General features: G+C 45.4%; 1 protein-coding gene across 2 annotated transcripts in view; it reads right to left on the reverse strand.

Moving 5' to 3' along the window:
- The window catches only part of sdk2a (sidekick cell adhesion molecule 2a), a 90,601-nt gene that overhangs the window by 39,838 nt on the left and 31,383 nt on the right, over positions 1–19,380 (reverse strand). For both annotated transcript variants that reach the window (XM_079366894.1, XM_079366895.1), the window contains exons 2-4: positions 3,226–3,385; positions 1,530–1,636; positions 1,103–1,250 (exon numbers count right to left, since the gene is read on the reverse strand). In XM_079366894.1, the coding sequence (XP_079223020.1) occupies positions 1,103–1,250; positions 1,530–1,636; positions 3,226–3,385 (415 nt within the window). The remainder of the gene's footprint in view (positions 1–1,102; positions 1,251–1,529; positions 1,637–3,225; positions 3,386–19,380) is intronic.

The following is a 19,380-nucleotide window of genomic DNA, read 5'->3' on the forward strand; positions in this document are numbered from 1 at the left end:
CACCCAGTCAACAGACACTTACACAAACACACAAACAACGGTTTATACACACGCGGAAGGGAATATCAATGTGGCTTGACACAAAGCGAGCAAACAAGCAGTAAATGCAGAGTGTCCTGTCAGTGCCTCTTATTGTCACAGAGCAAAGCTTCAGCGCTTCACTTCTGATAAGAGTCAGCTGCAGAGTAACCAGCTCTGGAACTGGTCCAAACATTCCTTGAAGTTGTTTATTATTTCAATTCCCCTCACTGCTTGTACTTGCTTTTTTTTTTTTTTTGGGGCGCACCCCCAGGCAGACGATATTCGCACCAATCCGACCTTCAAGCCAGAGCATGCAACTCGGAGTAAAAATCTTCATGTCAGCTACGACATGCAAGAACTCGCTGATGAATAATCGATGAGGAGGAGGTTTCGGAGGAGTTGTATGCTGCCTTCCTCTATTTGTCTGGATGGCAAAATTAATCTCAGGTGATTCCCTTCACAGTTTGTCTTCGGGAAAAATGCATAACTGAACATGAATCTGACACACATAAACAAAAACAAAAAAAAAAACAGCAAACACACGCTGACAATTGGAGCATAGAGAGATAAACCGTCACCCACAGAACTCCCACTCTGCACATACAGCCTCACAATGATTCTTACTTGCACAAAAAAGTATGCACACACACACCCTTTCACACACAAGTCCACCCAGGGGTGAGCGCTGTCAGTCAAACATATCATCAATTGAGGCCTTTTGTCCAATTTTGTCTAATTGGTTCCCTTGCTGCCTGCTCTATCGCTACCCTTCAATCATTCTGCCTCACAGAGTCAATAGGGGAGATACAGTATAATAACCTGCTTTATCACTGAGAGGTGATTCCATGATGAACACGGGGCCTCCGCCAAAACTCGTTCATCAAGTACCCTGCTAAACTTTTGCTTGTGGTGAGGGGGTTAAGAGAAAATCTGCGAGCAGCATCAGCCATCGCAGAGTTCTGTGAAGTGAAAAATATTCCGGCTTTTTTTTTTTAAGCAGCTCAGGAGAAATGCACAATGTCAAACTCGCACAGGCTCCTCTCACACCACCCGAACCAAGCTGAGGGAAGAGTAGACTCACATACGGCTGCTGGAGGGAATCTTACGTCCATCTCTGAACCATGTGATTTGTGGCCTGGGGAAGCTGTGTATCCGCGGCGCGTGGAGGAGAGCGCCCTCACCCTGGGAGACGGTTTGAGACCTTTCGGCCTCCACGAAACCACCCATATCTTGCAGACATAAAGAAAAGTTTGTGGAGGGAGAGACAAGAAAAGTTCAATATTAAAACTAGCGAGAGAAACTGTTGCCGAAATGTTGAAAATGCATGCCAGCAACAAAGAAGATAAAAAGGGGGAATTGTCACCAGTACCCAGTCTTGTACCTGTTTGAAAAAAACCTAAGCTTCTTTACCCAGAGTGACTCATCCCCGTGACAAGCCTTCAACAAAAACACTGTCCTCCCCTTATTCTGTCACAGCTGCAGATGTATGGAGAGGAGACCACACTTACAGGCAACCTGCACTTCAGTGCTGCACTGCATTATGGCACCCACTCGATTCCTCACAATGCAGCGGTAGTGGCCAGCGTGCGCCCGGTCCAGCGTCGGGATCAAGTACCTAACGGGCACACATAAAAGAAAGTGCCATTAGTCATCATCAGCATGACAGACAGCGACATTTGTCATCTCGCCGCTTTTTGTCCGCCACACTCATGATGCTAAATTAATAGAGATGTTTCACTGGGCACCTTAAACACATCTCAAATGGCATTCTACTTAGAGCAGCCTTGAAGGGAGATTTGTTGCTGATGTTCTTCTTTTCCCAGTAAACTAAAGCAGGGAAAATGTATTTTCAACGCTATCCTTGGGAGTGTACAGCAAAGGCTGCAGAGCTCCAGACTGGCAGGACACACTCACCCATTGTTATCTTGTATCTCCAGTCAGGGGGAATGCAATAATACGAGCACCTCTCACATGTGCAGCCAATATATAGTATGTCTGTCTATCCCCTCATGTGCATTCATGTTAAATGGGCTGTGTGAAATGCAAGCGAGATAACCCCAGAGCAGAGTCGCCTTTTAATTGGTTCGCCACAGCCACTGAGGAGTGTGTTGTCCACCCCTGCCATGTTACCCTCTGCACCGCAATTTGGATAAGGTTGGTGGTGGTGGTGGTTGTGGGTGGGGTGAGGGGGTGCAAGGGGTTCTGATTAAATGGATTCCAGTTCTCCTCTTTGATCAGGGCTGGTGAAGAATAACAAGCAGAGGGCTGGCCTGCAAAGCAGACCCAGAGACTAAGCCACGTGAGAGCTCAGCCAAATGCTGGGTAAAAAAAAAAAAAAGAAAAAAGAAAAAAAAAGAAGAAGAAGGAGGAGAAGGCGAAGGGTGAGACAGGGGGAGAGGGAGAGGATTTGAGAGAGGTAGAGGAAGGAATGAGTGTGTGGTTAAGGAGGGTTGTAGCTCCTGATAGCAATCAGACAATGCCACCAGAGAGTGTCTGTCCATGTCTCGGAGACGAGTCTGACTGTGAGTCGAGAAGAGAGAAAAAAAAAACTCCTAAAGTGAGAGAGAGTTTTTTCTGTGGACTGGAACTGCAACCTGTTAACGTCCTTATACAGTACGCAGGCATACTGATGCATAGGCGAGTACACACAAAGAGATGCCTTGTTAGCGCAGGCTGAGGCTTTTTCCTGCCACACTCTGCGCTGTTCGTAAAACTGCTCAGCGTTGTGTTTACAGGCTGAAGTAAGTGCCCAGAAGGACTCCCCGGTCAGTGAAACAGCATCTTTCCGCTGACATCGCAGTGCAGGCCAACATCCACACTATACAATCTGATAAACAATATGCATTGTGTGATTTTTGTTGCAGGCATTGATAGTTTGAACAAACAGCAGAGAGTAGAATAGTTATCAGCTCCCACCATCTCTGACTGTTGAATACAGTGTGAGATACAAATCGGAATAAATCTGACAATCCCCCGAATGCAGGTTGTTATGTCTCAAGGGAGACATGCAGCCAAATCGGTCCTGAATAAATCCATAGAAATGAGTCAAGAATATGAATAAAAATGAGCAATTGAGCTATTAGTTACAATTAAATGCTTCTGAAATGTCCTTGTGTAGTAAGCTAATTATATTTGAGGAATAATAAAAGAAAAGGAAAAAAGAAAAAGAGAATCAGCTCTGGCAGACAAGGTTGCGTCTCTCACCTGTACTCCAGGGAGAAGCGCGTGAGCTCGGTGCCGTTGTAGATCCATTTGAATTCCAGGGGCCAGCTGCCCTCTGCCATGCAGGTAAGGACCAGGCGGTTTCCCTCCAGGTGAACCTGGGTTTGTGGAGGCTCCATCTTGAAATAAGGTGGGACATCATCTATTGAAAAGTGGGAGAAAAACAGACAAAAAAGGGTTAGTGTGATATAAAAAGACAAGAAAAGGCTGAGAGAAAAAGAAAAAAGAAGAAAAAAAAGCAGAGAATAGTTGGTGAAAAAGGCAGTGATTCAGTAACCCCTCCGAGCAGACACACAACACAATTCCAGCAATTCACAGGAAATGAGGGCTCAGAACAAGCTATTTCCATTTTTTTCTCGCGCACTGATTGGGAACTTGAAGGTCAACAGAAAAGCCTGCCAAAAAAGTGCATGGAATAAGTTGTTACTGCAAAAGCAGCTTACTCTTTTATTTCATTTGAAACGCGCTGGCAAAAAGGTAGAGGAGCAATTTGTGCAGCAGAGGGAGTGTAACTGAACACGTCCATACCTCCAGATCACTAAAAAGGATGGGTAAAGTGAGAGAGAGAGAGAGCGAGAGAGAGAGAGAGAGAGAGAGAGAGAGAGAGAGAGAGAGAGAGAGAGAGAGAGAGAGAGAGAGAGAGAGAGAGAAGATGGAGAGAGAGAGACGGGGAGGGAGATTGAAAGAGGATGGGAGAGAAAATAGACAGAAAGCAGATGGAGAAAAATACAGCCGAGATTGTTTACAAACACACACACACAAAAAAAAACCGAAACGCAAGCAAGTAGGAGGAAGAAAGAGTGTGAAACTGGGAAGCCATGGGGGTAGGGGCAGGGTTTAGAAAACACAAAGTTTCCCAGCCTTAAACCCCCTCCTCTGACAGGATGAGTTATGCTCTGTGCTTCCCTTCATTTATCTTTATAGTTCCCTAATGCAGCCAGATTATACAAGCCCCATCCGCAACACTGCACACAGCCAGTGCAGTCACAGAAAGCCTTTAAGGTGATACACAAGGTCCAGGGCTCAGCTTGGAGACAAAGTGCTTTCATTTGAGCTGATGAAAAAGGCATGATCAGACCTATTGATCTGTCTGCCTCACCAGCCACGGGCGACACTGAGCCGATTGTGCCAGTGTTTGTGGCGGGCTAATTAAAGTCTGTATTAATAGTTGCAGTAAGCCGCCAAGGCCTCAAGCACGCCTGCTTCTAGGTCTTCCACACTCGCTGACTCACTCATGTCTGATTACTGGAGCTCCTTCTCGCTGTCTCTCCGCACGTCCGTACGCGAGTTCACGGCAGAGATTTATGGAGCTAAAACAGACGACAGGGTGGCGGGAGCGGCGGAAGAGAGTGCATGTGAGGGCAGTCCAGCCGAGCAGGGGAAGAGGAGACAGAAAATTGAACCTGATTGAAACTGTAAATAAAGAATGACTGTGCACCTCTGTGTTTCACACAAGCAGCCATGCACTCAGCGGGTATAGATACACTTGGACACAGAAAACCGGGGAGACACACACACACACACACACACACACACACACACACACACACACACACACACACACACACACACACACACACACACACACACACACACACACACACACACACACACACACACACACACACACACACACACACACACACACACACACACACACTTCCGAAAGCTGCAGCTTACTCCCCAATCTATAACCTACAAGCACAGCACTCATAAACAGAGGCAAACAAACAACAGGCAATTCATCGCTCTCTGTTTCCAAACCAGTCCGAACATTTTTCACTGTTCGGTAGCAACAACACTCCTCCACCTGCTAATCTGTACCACCATCACAAAAAACCCTCAAAAACAATCACCACCAAACCCGACCAGGCACTTGAAATTGATTCCTGGTTGAGCCCACATGGAGGGGGCATCCAGATTTTCCCCAAGCACAAGCTGCTGGAGTAGTGGCTTTATGGTAATTCCATCCACCAGAAAATGCATCCATACTTGAAACAAGCATGTACACAAAAAAAGAGACACACACACACACACACACACACACACACACAAACTGGGAACATTCACTTATGCCTGAACAAATGCGCACCGGCATCACCAACCACTTCCAGCTGGTTTAGGGGCTCTGGGGCAACATGCACTTAGCAATGTAGCTCCATCAACGTGTCTCCATTAGAGACCTGAACACGCCAAACCCAGACTCACACAGCAAGAAATATACATAATACCAAGTTATCACTGTAAAATTACATAACTGGAAATTGAGTGCACTGTGGTAAGCAGTTTGAGTGCAATTCGATGTGTTCCAAAATACGTTTCCGCCACAAATTAGCCATCAAGTTGGACTCCGATTATAAATCCCCAAACAGTGGCTATCTGCTAGAAATTGTGATAAATGTCACTGCTTAAGAAAAGTGTATATTTTCAGCGACAACGACAGCAAGGAAAAGGAAAGACTTTTTTTTTTTTTTTTGCCACTACAAAGATTGTTCCACAGATTGCTCTCTATGTTACATACTTGAGAAGTGATCTCCTTTTTCAAGACTCAGCGAGAACTGAAATTACAGCTGACCAGCGACCACTAACCATGCCAACTGCTGAGAAAAGGATCAGATAGGGCCAATTCTTCGGCACGTTGGGCTCTGGGATCAGATGAGTTTCCAACAGAGAACCACTCTCTGGGTCGCTCGCGGTGGGTGGGTCGCTCTTCACAGTGAGCCGCCGCGATTTTACTCCGACGTATTTGTGTCCCTGCAAAACTAACACAGTGTGCGATTCAGGTGTGTTTTCTTAGCTTCCTCAGATTTCTTTGTCAGCCCCTTAAGTGTATCCAGAGTGGTTGTATGTGAATGTACTGTAGGATCATCTGTTGTCTATTTTTGCTCATGGAGATCACTTATATAGGTGCCTACAGACACAGCTCAGTTGATACAGTATGTACAGTACAGTCGGCTCATTATTGATGAGAATGCTTTTGTCACTAATGTGTCATGTCAATGTGTTTGCCTCCACTGTGATGTCATCCGTAATTTGTCTCAGTTGTCAACTTGCATTCGAGCACAGAACAGAGGCGTACACATGTGCCTGAAGACACAAACACAGGAACGTACAAAAAAAGGGGACAATAAACTGGACTTAATTACTGGAGACCTTGTGTACTTCTGATTGGCTGCGCTGAGAGAAGGAGAAGCTATTCTCCCTCACGCGGAGACGGGAGTAGGAATTGGAAGAGCACTGGCTGGAAGGAACTGTCGCTTCCTCCTTTACTGCGATGAACAAAGGGACCCTGGTGCATTTTGGATTCATGGCAGTGCATGATGCAGGCTTCATATCCAGATGGAAAGCCAGAGGGCCGTTGTTCTGTACCAGGGAATTCCTGCATCACTTTGAGCACAAATAAAAAGGCAACCCAACTGGGTCGACAGATCTAGGGAAGACCAAAAAGTGGCATGGGTTGGGGGGGGGGGGGGACCAGGATGGCTTTCATGTGGCTGCTGTGTAAAGCAGCTGCCCCCAACAGTCAAGCTGGACCACCACAGCCTATTCACCGCAGATATAAAACACCTTACTCTAACCTGACAGCTGAGGTTGAATGGTGGCATGGCTCCAGCTGGGTCCCCCGCTGCATACGCAGAATTTTAATAGCTGTAAGACAAAGACCACAGGCATTGGGGCAGTTTTATAAACCAAGGCCCATTGTGCTTCCCATCGTGCCACGCTGGCATGCAATCACACAGATGCTGTTCACATTCCACTTTTGTCTTGTATCCTTTCTCTTGCTTATTTGGTGGTGGGGGCTCACCTCTTTACCCCTGCTCCTCTCCAGCAGCAGGGAGCTCTTCCTGCCTGCTGTTTAATCCTCAGGCACCTGTGTTTGAGCAGACGTAACCACATCCTAGGTGCCACTCGGCAACAACTGTATCACTGAAATGCATCGGAAAAAGTGGAGGCCCTGTCTGTTGAAACATTTTGAGGTCCGCTCTTGATATCCACTCACTTTTTCTTTTTTTTTTTACACTTTCCCACCCTTTCTCCGTCTCGGCACCTTTCTCTCCTCTTCTGAGACACACGCGTCTGAGAGGACACAACTCCCCTGCTGCACCATCCACCTCCTCCAATCCGCCTCATGGTGCATCGTGTCACCCAAGAAAATTTAGAGCTATCCTTTAGCCTCTGCAATTGGACTTTAACGTGCAAGATGGGTCATGGGTAGCCTCTCTGATGGGGGTTATGGAACAGTCATGGCACTGACCTTGGCCTAGTAATGGGTTGGCGAAAAGGTTTTGTGTTGTGTGGTTGATGGAGGGAGGTTAAAAGCATCTTGAAAGCTGATGAAACATTTCCCTTATGGGTACACACATGCACAAAATGCGCACACACACACACACACACACACACACACACATAGACACACACACGCATGCATGCTAAGTTCTATTCTCAGGTTCATTTGTTGCTTTACAAGTTGATCTGAGAATCTCTGAGCGAGGACATGAAGCTCTACAAACACGCACAGACACACACACACACACACACACACACACACCAACCGATATTCACACCTCCCCCTCATGAAAACACAGCCCGTCCTGAAGGTCAGGCTGATCTGTCACTCTGTCACAAGCTGCTGTCACCAGGACAACAGGCACCACGCCAATTTACACTCCATCACTTAGGTGAGTCAGAAAGCAGGCGGACACAAAGGGAGGGATTAAGAAAGACAGTGTGAAAGAAAAGACGGAGAGGAAGAAGATGGAGTGGCAGTGGAAAAGATGGTAAGAGATATGCAGAGATTGGGAAGTGATGTCGACACAGTACAAGGTGAGAGACTGTGAGGCGTGTTGGGTGGGGGGGGGGAGTAAAAGAGAGAAGAGGAGTGTCCTCCAACACTAGGCAGCAAGGTGAAGCGACCCATTACAGCCAAACAAGCAGACCAGGCTTGAAAGACAGGGAGGGGAGATGGAGAGCCTCCATACCACTATGTTCATTTCAGAAAATGGCTCACGGATCTGCATGTGAGTGCCAGTCCATCATAGCTGGATATGGCCCCCCCACCCCCCTTCATGTTTAAAGTCTGTGAACATGTTTGTTCCGGCAGTCAGGAACCTCAGGGTAACTGTGCTGTGCCAATATAGACTCCATGGCCCGAGTAGCATGCTTTTAAAAGCTGGAGCAGTTGGGCTCAATACTCGGAGGAGGAGACGAAGAAGGGATATGGATTTTCTTTTTAAGCATTAAAAAAAAAGAAAAAGAAAAAGAAAAACGATACGTCTGCTTTGATGTCTCAGACAAAAACGTCCTCAGGTCCCCTCAGCTGAAATACAGCCGGCGTCCCAGCTGTGTTCAGCGGATCGCTACGGGTTAATTGATGTGTAATTGATGTGATTAATTGAGGTGTAATGTAGCACAGTGACGGAAGTGGGATCCCACTTCCCGCTATGGGGTCTGTTTGCGCGCGCGTGTGTGTGTGTGTCTGTGAGTGTTCATGTGGGTTGAGGTGTACCTATCTGATGCTACAGCAACACAATCAGAAGCAGTAGCATCCAGCCAACAAATGGAGATTTAATTAGGAGTGAAGATGGAGCGGAGAGGCCAGTCAATGGGCAGCAGATTGAATTATCTGGACACACACTCCAGAGGGCAGAGCAGACAAATTCACAGTCGCACACAAACTCTTTCAGTTAGGGATTCTTCTCTGTTTGCTTCGCTGCTCCTCTGAGTGTCTTCCTCTTCCTCACTGCCATGCTCTGCCTGTCTCAAAGTACCTTTTTCTTCTTTTTCTCTTCCCATCGTAAGTTTCTTTCCTTTTCCCCCCGCCAAATTTAGTATCCTCTCTGCGTGTTATGGCAGTCTCTCTTTCTTGGCCGCCTTGATCTCTCCCAGTACAGTAGTTTTCTATTCTCTCTCTCTCTCTCTCTCTCTCCTTTCTCGCTCATCAGTTGTCATCTCCCTTTTTTTCTCCTCTCACTCTCTTTTCTCACACACTTTTCTTCAAAGATCTCTGTCAAGATGCCCCTCCATCCTTTTTCTGTCCGTCTCTTTCACTCCTGATTCCATGCCCCTGCTCTCCCCTCCCCTTACGCACTCTTGTTTCTGAGTCACTAGCAGTATATTGTATGGCGTACCTCGGGACGTGTCTGTGATATCCAGGAGCCTAATTAGCAAGTCCAGCTCCTGGCAGAGAACACGGCACGCAGAGGAGCACAGGCACAAGGCCCGGCGTCAATTAATGAGACCTCACACACCCACAGCCACCATTACACGCCCTCTGCAGCATCGCGTCTCCAGTCAGCTCAGCCATGTCCGATGAACAGCAGCAAAACCGCAGCTGAACAACTGTAGCTAGTTGTAAGAAAGTTGTGTCTCAAATCACAGAGGGATAGTCACAGCTTTGTGAAAGACAAAGCACGGATTCTTGTCTGACGTTGTGACACTGATAAGATTTATGTCTTGGAGCAGTGAGCTGTGAGCATATTCTAGGAGCCAACAGATCAATGTATCAACGTAGAAATGTAAGCCAGACACTGTGGCAATTTCTTCCTTTCTAAGGACAAGATATATGAAAGTGTTGCTTCTTATAGAAGTGAGGTTTGCAGAGCTTTTTAGGGTGCAAAACAATGGGAAACAATCCAGGCTTCCCATCCGTTGTAGTTCGTGTGTGACTGACATCACAGTATTATTTCCCAGGTGAGACAGGCTTCTCCAGTTTTGAAGAAAAAGTCAGGTTTTTAGTGCGCCAGCTCACATACACCTTTTTCTCTGACTTTCTTTTCTCACTGGGGAGAAGGGAGATAGAGATGGGTGGGGGCAGACGATACGTACAAATTCTCACTTGATCTTTGTGAGAGCTAATTGACATTGTAGGGGGAAAAAAAGAAGAAAAAAAAGAACGATAGAAAAAAAGGCAACAAGAAACAGATAAACGACAGCAAGTGGAAGAAACGGCAAATAAAAAAAATAAATAAATAAAAACAACGAGAGCAGCATCGGGAATAGGAGGCAGGCCGCTTTTCTCAAGGCAAGAGAAGGTTGGAAATAGGCCTAAGTGAATTTAGAAAGTAGGGCAAAGACTAATGGAGGAAAATAAACAAACGCGCTGAAATGTGAATTCCACAGGGCCCCGGGTCATTAGAGTTAATACTGCGCGCTATGCCATCTGCTGCGATTGTTTACACTAGCCCGGATAATTAGATCCTAATTAGTAGATGGTATGGTGGGGGAAACATTACTTCACACGCATTGAGATGGAGATGATCAGATGCACCTGTGATGCTGTGCTTTCTGTCCATCCTGGGACCTCTGTGGGCAGCTTCACGAACAAGTAGCTATCACAAAAAAAAAAAAAAAAAAAAAAAATCTAATTTAAGAGCCCCGATGCACCAGACACTAACTGGATCTTTCCCTCCCACCATTAAAATATAGATAGAGTTGTACTTTTCTTGAGGAGAGAATCATCTTTGCTCTTGACATTATGAATACCTGTCAGCACCTTGTTCTGCTTTATTCTTCCTGCTGCACAAGTGTGTATGCAGGTGTGTGCCTGTGCATAAAAATGAGTCAATGTGCTCTTCCTCCTGTGTTTATGTCTGCGTGTCTTAAAAAGACAGACACCAGAATATTATCAGACAAAATGCATGGACTCAAACTGCCATGTCCCATCCGTGCCTTTCTCCCCAGCCGATCCCTTTGAATCTCTGAATTTAGGAGATACCGCTGGCATGCTAATAGTGTTTTTGCTAGGTGCGAGGTATCAGGGCGGCTGCCATTGTAATAGATGCGTGTGGAAAGACTGGTGATTGTGATTCTTATCAGTGTGGCAGAGTGCATGGGCGCCAAGCAGTGAGTGGCAGGGGCTGGCAGTAAATGCTAATGGCAGAGAGCAGCTGACAAAGAAAAGAATTATTATCTCCCTTCATTACATTTACACAGCCTGGCTGTCTGTCTCACTTCCTTCCTCTGGGAGAAAGCGTGAACGGCAAACGGTATTGGCAATGCTTTATTTACCTGTTTTGCAGAAGACAAACACCTTCTCCGGTGTCAATGCATCATCCACGGCGGCACTGGCATCTCCGAAGATTCTTAAATTGACAATACGTCACACGGATTCAATTGAGCAAAAACAGATCTTCTGCAGGGAAGAGATGGAGATGAAAGATGAGTAGAATTGAAGACTGCAAGGAGGATGGAATGGATTCTTTCGGATTTTTGTGTGTGATTTTTGGTGGGGGTTCGAGGTGATGTGAAGCAGGATCATCACCCTTGTAAGCAGCAAAGCCGGTGGGAGCTCAGACTCCCTGCTCCTAATGGAGACCTCTGGAGTGTGAGAGCTGACAGAGTGGAGCTTGTCACATCACTGCCTCTCTACAGCACATTACAGGGAGGGCCCTCTGACCACTATTTTCTCCCATCATCCATGCTAGAGAACCAAGTCCTGCTCTGTGATGGTGTGATAGCTACGCCATCAGCCCCAAATCACTTCCTTAAGATGGATCCTCAAAGCTGTCAGCCTCCATACCCAACACCCCCGCCAGGCCTCATCGGTGACCTCTGTGGCATTGGCACAGAGAGAAGAGACTCCTTTACCCTTTTTCTGCGTCTGAAGTGCACATGCCCCCCTCAAGCAAGGAAACACAGAACACAGCTTGGTGGTATTGTGAAAAGACAGGCAGCCAGCACTATGCCAGCAGGCAGACAAAGATCCTAACGCCCTGACATTATGCTAATGGTAGCGTTTGGCTGGTTCGTACATGACTTCACACCACATTGCTCATCTCAATTATCAGATACAGTAACGGCTGTTCAGTGAGATGCATGCAATTTGTACAAAGCAGGGGAAAGAAAAAAAAATTTTAGTCAGAGATACTAATTGTTGTGCCCCCTCCACATGATCCTTGATGGTTCAGTGTGAAAAATTCGACTTGTTAAAATTGGGTGTGCATAATCACATCCAAAGTGAATACTATGAAATTATGCATGCCTGAAAATGAAATTAATAATGATGAGAGGCTTTATCCTCGCATACCACACCAGAAAAAGAAAGCAAGTGTGTATTTCTCCTGCTTAATGAAGACCACATTTAAGCATTACCCATGCATTTGTTTGTTATCAAATTCCCCATATACTTAATCAAACTTATCCTTCTAAAAGCCTGTCATCTGTCCACGACAGGATCCAAATTTCCACTTGTAAACATTGAGTCATCTTGTTAAAGAAATGCAAGCTGTCTAACAAGAAAACGAAACCACATACCGCTGCAGTGGATCAATAGATTTCATAACAACGGCACAAGCTCCAGCAAGACTCCCTCTGCCAACGACACTATCTAAAACAAGAGGCTGATGATGTTTTCCTTATGATATTCTTAAGCTTGCACTCAAGCTGACTTTGCTCCAAGTGTTGGTGCATAGATTTTGGCAGGGTTGTTTTCTTCCATTAGGGACAGGAGTAAATATTGAGAGGCTTGCTAAAGGGAGAAAAAAAAGCACTCTGTCACATTCTGGATTTAACATGTTAACTCTCTGCAACTCAACATGAAAACATTCTTTTTTTTTTCCCATTCTCATCATCCAGAGAGTGTGTGCAGTATTGGGAGCTGTAAATAAGTTTCAAATTTGCAAGGAAAATCCAAGGTTAGCTTGACTTTTTTTTTTTTCTGACACGGTCTTAAACATATGCAAGAGCTCTTTATATTAGAAAAAAAAAAAAAAAAAGAGGAATCACAACCACAGCAGTTTTAGTCTTCACACAATGTCACATATTCCTGGAGGTTATCATTAAAAATTACATAAATTTAAATAGTAACACCATCTTCTTTCAGGTTAATGTATTCAGAGAGCATTTTCCCACATGCTGTGTTATTGAAATATTCCCATCACTGCTCTTAACACCCCAGTGTAGAACAAACCATGTCTGTAATTCACTGAACTTTCTGCACTTCTGAGGACCCTATGAGGCGGAGGCATCGAAAGTTGTTGGCTGCAATCACACGCTGAAATGCGCGCGTACGATCAAGCGGATGTGGCATAAAGTAACTGGAGCCCAAGCAGCAGCATGAGTGATTTGAAGGCTTAATGCGGCTCTCCACACCACATAGAGTTACAGCTTGTGATTTGCATCATAAACGCCTGGTAAATTTCCACTTTTGGAAATGAACATCTCTGTCAATGACAACCTGACTGGGAGACAGATGGGGGAGGACACTTTTTTTTCCACATTTGTATATTCCACCCATGATGGGACCTAATTCCATATTACTACATCTATAAGCCGTGCATAAATACACATCAAATAGCATTTTTTTCTAACCTCATAATCCCGGGATAATCTTCATCTACAATGTGAGCGTTGCTAAATTGGAAGGAAGATTCACAAATGAACATATTTACATCAGTCCCATTAGTGAGACACTGTGGAGATTCTGCTTCGAGATTTGCTGCCGCTGCTTTGAAATGCCTGTAGGCACTTAAGAATTTTATTAGAAGCACTTTACCGCTCACCATGCCATGGTAAGTAATGTGCTTTAATACACATATAATGCAGTGGATTACAAGTGGATATTAATAAATCATCTGTTTTATTTATTACAGCTCTTTTACCAGAGCGAGTAAATGACATGTTTAATCTCTGTCATGGATTCAAGGGCTTTTTGTGCTCCCTAGTATGTGTGTCTGCGTGTGTGTGTGTGTGTGTGTGTGTGTGTGTGTGTGCATGTATGTATGTGTGTGTAAAAGCCTAACTTTGTGACTGTAAGCGCCTGCATACTGTACTTGTTGACCTTAATATACAAAAGATGCAGATGTGTGGGTGCAGTAGGTGCTTAAACACTAGGTGTCTTCACATGTGAGTGTGTGCATGTATAATTATTCACTTGCAGATAAGCCTGCAAACCTGTGTGTGTGTGTCTCTCTTGTGAGTTGATCCATGTATATCTGAATTCTTCAGCAGATTAAAGAGACGTGCATGTACTCCACAGTCCTTTAATGACAGACAGATCAAAGCGCATCATGTTCCTGGCTGAGTTGAGGGGGGATCATTAGCGATGGGTCAACAGGGTATCATTAGCCAGCATGCTACCCATGCAGCGTGTTTACTTTCTGAGCCCTATTGTATGTGTGTGTGTGCACCGTTGCATGTGTGTGCTTGTATGTGATCATCAAATGCATCCATATTGCTCTCTGATCTCTGCACAGCGTGTGGGTGGAAACACAGGTCTCTCCTGTGGCCCATTTCCCCACAGACAAATGCCGCTCCAGCAGCGAGAGCTAGCCTCATCCATTGTACCTCCTGCCTCCATCAACTCACTTTCCATCTATTACGACCCAACAGGCCGATCTTCATGGCTGAAGCTCATTGTAAAACCCTTGCCTTGCTGATTCAATAGGCTCTGGAGGGTTCTGACAATGACCAATTCACTCATGACTATTATTCATCACAAAACCTTTCCAGCTCTCCAATAAAATCCACCACCCACCTTTCCCACTCTGTTTGGTATGCTGTAACAATCCATCACCTCCAAATGCTGTGCTACCGATGTACCCTGCGCACACAAACACGCGCACATACATCACTTTTCTCTTACGACTCCACTGAACAAACTCTTTCTCACCTCAGAAATTGCTATTTCGGTGCAGGGCTATTCCTTCTCTCAGCAGTTTCACATAAATTCTTTCTCTCTTTACAAACATACCCTCCTGGCTCCCTTCTACCGTGCACCCTTCTCAGCCGCAAACCGCTTTTTTCCATTGCCAAATCTCTCTCTCTCTCTCTCTCCCTCTCTTTTACCTTCGGATGCCACCCGTCCGATGCCTCCATGCCTGACTGCTTTGACAGGCCTGCGATTCAGGCAGGGGGGGATTTGATCCCTCCGTGGAGCCCAGCTCTAGCTGTGGGGTCCACTCTCCAACCGCCGGACGCAGAGCCCTGAGCCACCGATTAAAAAGTCATGAAGGCTTTTAGGGGCATGAAGGGCTGCAGTTTCCCACTCTTCTGTGGATTGGCTGCCTGAAAATAGTCTTTGTGTTCCTGAGACAACAGTAGAATATGCAGGAGGTGGGGAGTTTGAGGAGATGCGGGTTAACAGAGCAGCAGTGCGTGGGCCACCTCGCTCTCCCATGTGCTCTTAAGCGGCAATCTCCCGGCCCCTCGCTTCCTTCGATGAAACACCCACAGTCTATATGTGCTGTACATCATTGGCCCCTATACGAGCATTGTATCCCAGCTTTACGAGAATGAGACAACAGCTTCTTTTTTTTTAGAGCTCCTCCCTTCTACGTCTATCATGTGGAAATCATTCCTGGGTAGTGATCACGTCCAAGGTTAGGCCTTTTATACATTCCAACAACAACAAAAAAAGTCTCTACAGAAACACCTGGCAGTAAATAGAGTATCAAAGAGTAAATGCACTAATGAGAAGGGCTTTGAGCTTGTAAATCATCCACCTGAAGGCTGGCTTTCAAAAGGTGGCACACAATTCAAGCATCGGCCATTTTGCCTTCTAATGGCTGCCAGGAGAGTTTGTGTACAACAATACACACGTGAAACAAGACATTAATGTGCTGTGAAGAAAGGCACCAGCCTCCCACCATTGGTCAAGTCCCACCAACAGGCACCATCCATACCACTGTCACAAATAGGAGCCAGCTGCTAATGGAATCGATGAAGCCTCACAAATATTTACAGGACAAGAGAGCCCCGAGGCAATCAATTCCAATCCATAGGACGATGGAAGGTTCTACTGTGGCTGTGTTTCAGGTTAAAAAATCAATAAAGTCAGCTTTTGAAACAGAAGGAAAAAAATAAATAACAACCTCATTGCAGCAGCCTCCCCTCGGTCTTTCAATCATACCCTCTCTCCTTCCTTCCATCGTTCTTCTGACCCCTGTTTGGGTTCCTCTGGTTTTTTTTGTGTTTTTTTTTTCTAAGTTTGACATCGCCGCCTGCACCTCCCAGTAGGTACGAGCAACCGCAGGGAGTGCATCCAGAAAAGTAGTGGGAGACAGGTTTTGAAGAAGGGAGAAGCTAGTGGATGTGACAGGCTGTTGAAAGCCTGGGAGATAACAGCAGCTGCCTCTGGAAGTCTTAACAGGTAGAAAGAGAAAAGTACCGGGGAAACGGCAGGGTGAGAAGGCCAGGCAAACACTCTGGATAATAGGATATAAAAACAACGTTGCTTCCTTTTCTGCATACATCGGGAGGCGGAGAAGGAAGTCAGTCTGAGTGACGGAAAGTGAAGTGTGGAGGCAGTGCAGAGAATAAGAAGTAGGGTATATTAAAAACAGATTGCTTCCATTTCTCTCTGGGGGCAGATTTTTTTTATGCACAAGGTTGTAATCCCTAGTTTATGTTCTGTAGTAACTAGCTCGATAAAATACATCAACCCAGCACATAAAAAGTGAATAAAACGGAGTATATAAAAGTGTGTCAGGGCGGCAGGAAGCTATAGAAGTCAGGACCGCCCAGAGTGATCACTGATTTATTGATGCATTGATGCCTGGTAGCACATTGACGAGTTCTGCAACTTCTGATAAATAGGCGATAATGTCAGCCTTTTTCTCCGGTAGGCGCGCAGTTAACAGGCCGAGCGCAAGCTCCCCGGTCTCCAACCATAATGAGTAGGTAGTTGGGGGAAGAGGATGAACGGAGCTTCCCCCCTCTCTCTCTCTCTCTCTCTCTCTCTCTCTCTGATGCCACTTGCTGTGTTTTCGCTCTCTCATGCACAACGCTCCTAGAGAGAACAATCAGACAGAGCTACAGCTTCTGCCAGCGGCTATCAGTGTCTCTTTAACAACTCCACCTTCTCTCTGCAGTAGCACACAGGGAAACTGTATGTGTGTGTGTGTGTGTTAAATGGCCATGCATAAACCCTCTGGTGGCTGGATTTAGCATAAACAGACCATTGGAAATTGCTTGGAGGCTGCACAAACAGTGGCCTCACTTGGGCATACAACAAGTGTACAGTTAATAGCGAAGCCGCATGTCACCGTACATATCACACTGCCCCGAGGCTTGAAAACTTAAGTACCTGGCCGATTGTTTCATCACCTAAAGTGCCTGCCACCGTGTATGCGTGTGTACCAGCAGAGATAAATCAGGTAGATACACGCATAAATCAGCTGCTCCGCCATAGTTTTTTTTTTTTTTTTGGTTGCTCTCTCTATGCATCATGCAGATATGAACGCTGCTTGGTTCATTCTCTGAAAAACAACTACATCCTGATCTGATAGATATTGCACAGCACGGCTCAATTAATTGAATTTTCAACTGAGCCATGCAGGAAATCCATAAAACAACTCAAACTGAAAATGCAACGGACAGCAAGCGCGCGCGTGTGTGTGCTAATATACTGTCTGTGTGTGTGTAAAAGAGAGAGTAAGAAAAGAACAGAGCAAGAGAGAAAAAGAGAGAGAGAGACTGACCGCACCAACTTCAGGGCCCACTTGGCAAAGCGCGTGTGGTTCTGACTGCCAACTTGCGAAAAATGTCAATTACTCTCCCTACATCTAAAACTTTTATGAAGGCTCCCAGCCTGTATCAAAGCCTTCCACCTCACCAACTCGCCTCGAAAAATATTTTCTCCCCGAGAAAATCAGCTTTAATTATTGAGAGCGCGGTTTCAAGTTTATTAGTGTTTTTTTTTTTCAGGACTTCCTTCAAATAGCTGTCCAAGGAGCCGTTGTGCATATCAAAAAAAACGCTCGTAGTCAATCTGCCCGTTTGCAACAAGGAAAGCAGGTTTGAATCAATGTCAATAAAAAAAAAAATAAAAAAAAAAAGCTCAGATCTGTTGCTGCCAAAGGAAAGCCTGTGATGCATTACAAAGACAACTGTTTGTAGACACAGGAAACATGTAATGGTAGCAAACACAGATATGCTTCTGGAAGGAAATTAGAAACAAACACAGAAAGAAGATATAGAGGCACAGCCAATATCTCGAAAAGCCCTCTGAAGAAAGAAAACAAAGGTTGAAAATAAAAAGACGAGGAGCAAAGTGATGCTTGCCATCACAGCACTGAGCAGTTTTCTTATTAGTTGACTATGAGACGTTGTGCTCCCACTGTGAACTGACCCAACCCCGGACTCCACAGCAGAGAGTTGTATATTTCCCAGCAGTACAGAGAAAACAGGCAGCCCTGATCTTTCTACTTCCATAAGCAACACTATTTTAATCCCTTCTGGATCAAAGGAGACAGCAAGCTTTGCCTCCCTTTCATTAGGAAGGGATAGAAAACTGTGTCGAAACCCTCCCTTCTCTCCAGGACCGAACGGCCAGGTTTCATCAATCAATACCAGCCTAGTCTCTGTGGCCTAAGTGCTCCTGCTCTAATCTCTCTCCTCTGAAATATGGAGGGTGAGGTTCGGGGACCAGAAAGACACCCGCACAAACTTTCATCAAAACACTCTTTGGTCCGGGAATGAGTCAAATTATACTGCACTTTGTTATGTTCTGCTCCGGCGGAAAATCTGCAGCCTGACAAGCACTGCCTCGGTACTTAAGTCCCATCGCTCAAGACATGAAAGTCTGGGTGTTGGTGAAAAAGGACAGAATAGAGATCAGCCAGGCTGACAGAGTGGCTAAGTACAACTGGGCTGCTGTCTGACTTTGCCATTGTTGTTCGATGGTGGAACGTAATCTTCTTAATCACGAGCTAAACCTGCAGAACAATTGACCCATTTTCATGTGCGGCGTCTTATCTCGGAATGCGTGCTCATATCTCATTTAGAAGTGTTAAAAATCCCTCTTCAATCTAGGTGATCTGTTCTCACAAACCTGCCTCCACATTCCTCTAATCCACTCATATCTAATCCAATGCATATCAACCACAGAAAGGCGCGTTTATATACGGAGAGCTCGGGTTTAGCTGCGCCGTCCCATGTGGGTTGAACACTGTAAGGATCCTGTACCACAAAGATATTCATTACTTCCTTCTATTTGATGGTTTTCCTTTTCATTTTATTAATCCTTTCCCTGATTACTTCTTGGTTCTTTTTGTAAATGCATGAAACAACTGCTTGCAAAAAAAATCATTTATATTCCGAATAGGTCAACTGTGAATTCCCAAACTGAATAGAGCAGGCTGGACAGGAGGTTGCCGGTCGATCAAAACAGACAAAAAATATGTTCTTTACGTTTTATAA

Source organism: Symphodus melops (genome assembly GCF_947650265.1).
Source record: "Symphodus melops genome assembly, chromosome: 17".
Lineage (NCBI taxonomy): Eukaryota > Metazoa > Chordata > Actinopteri > Labriformes > Labridae > Symphodus > Symphodus melops.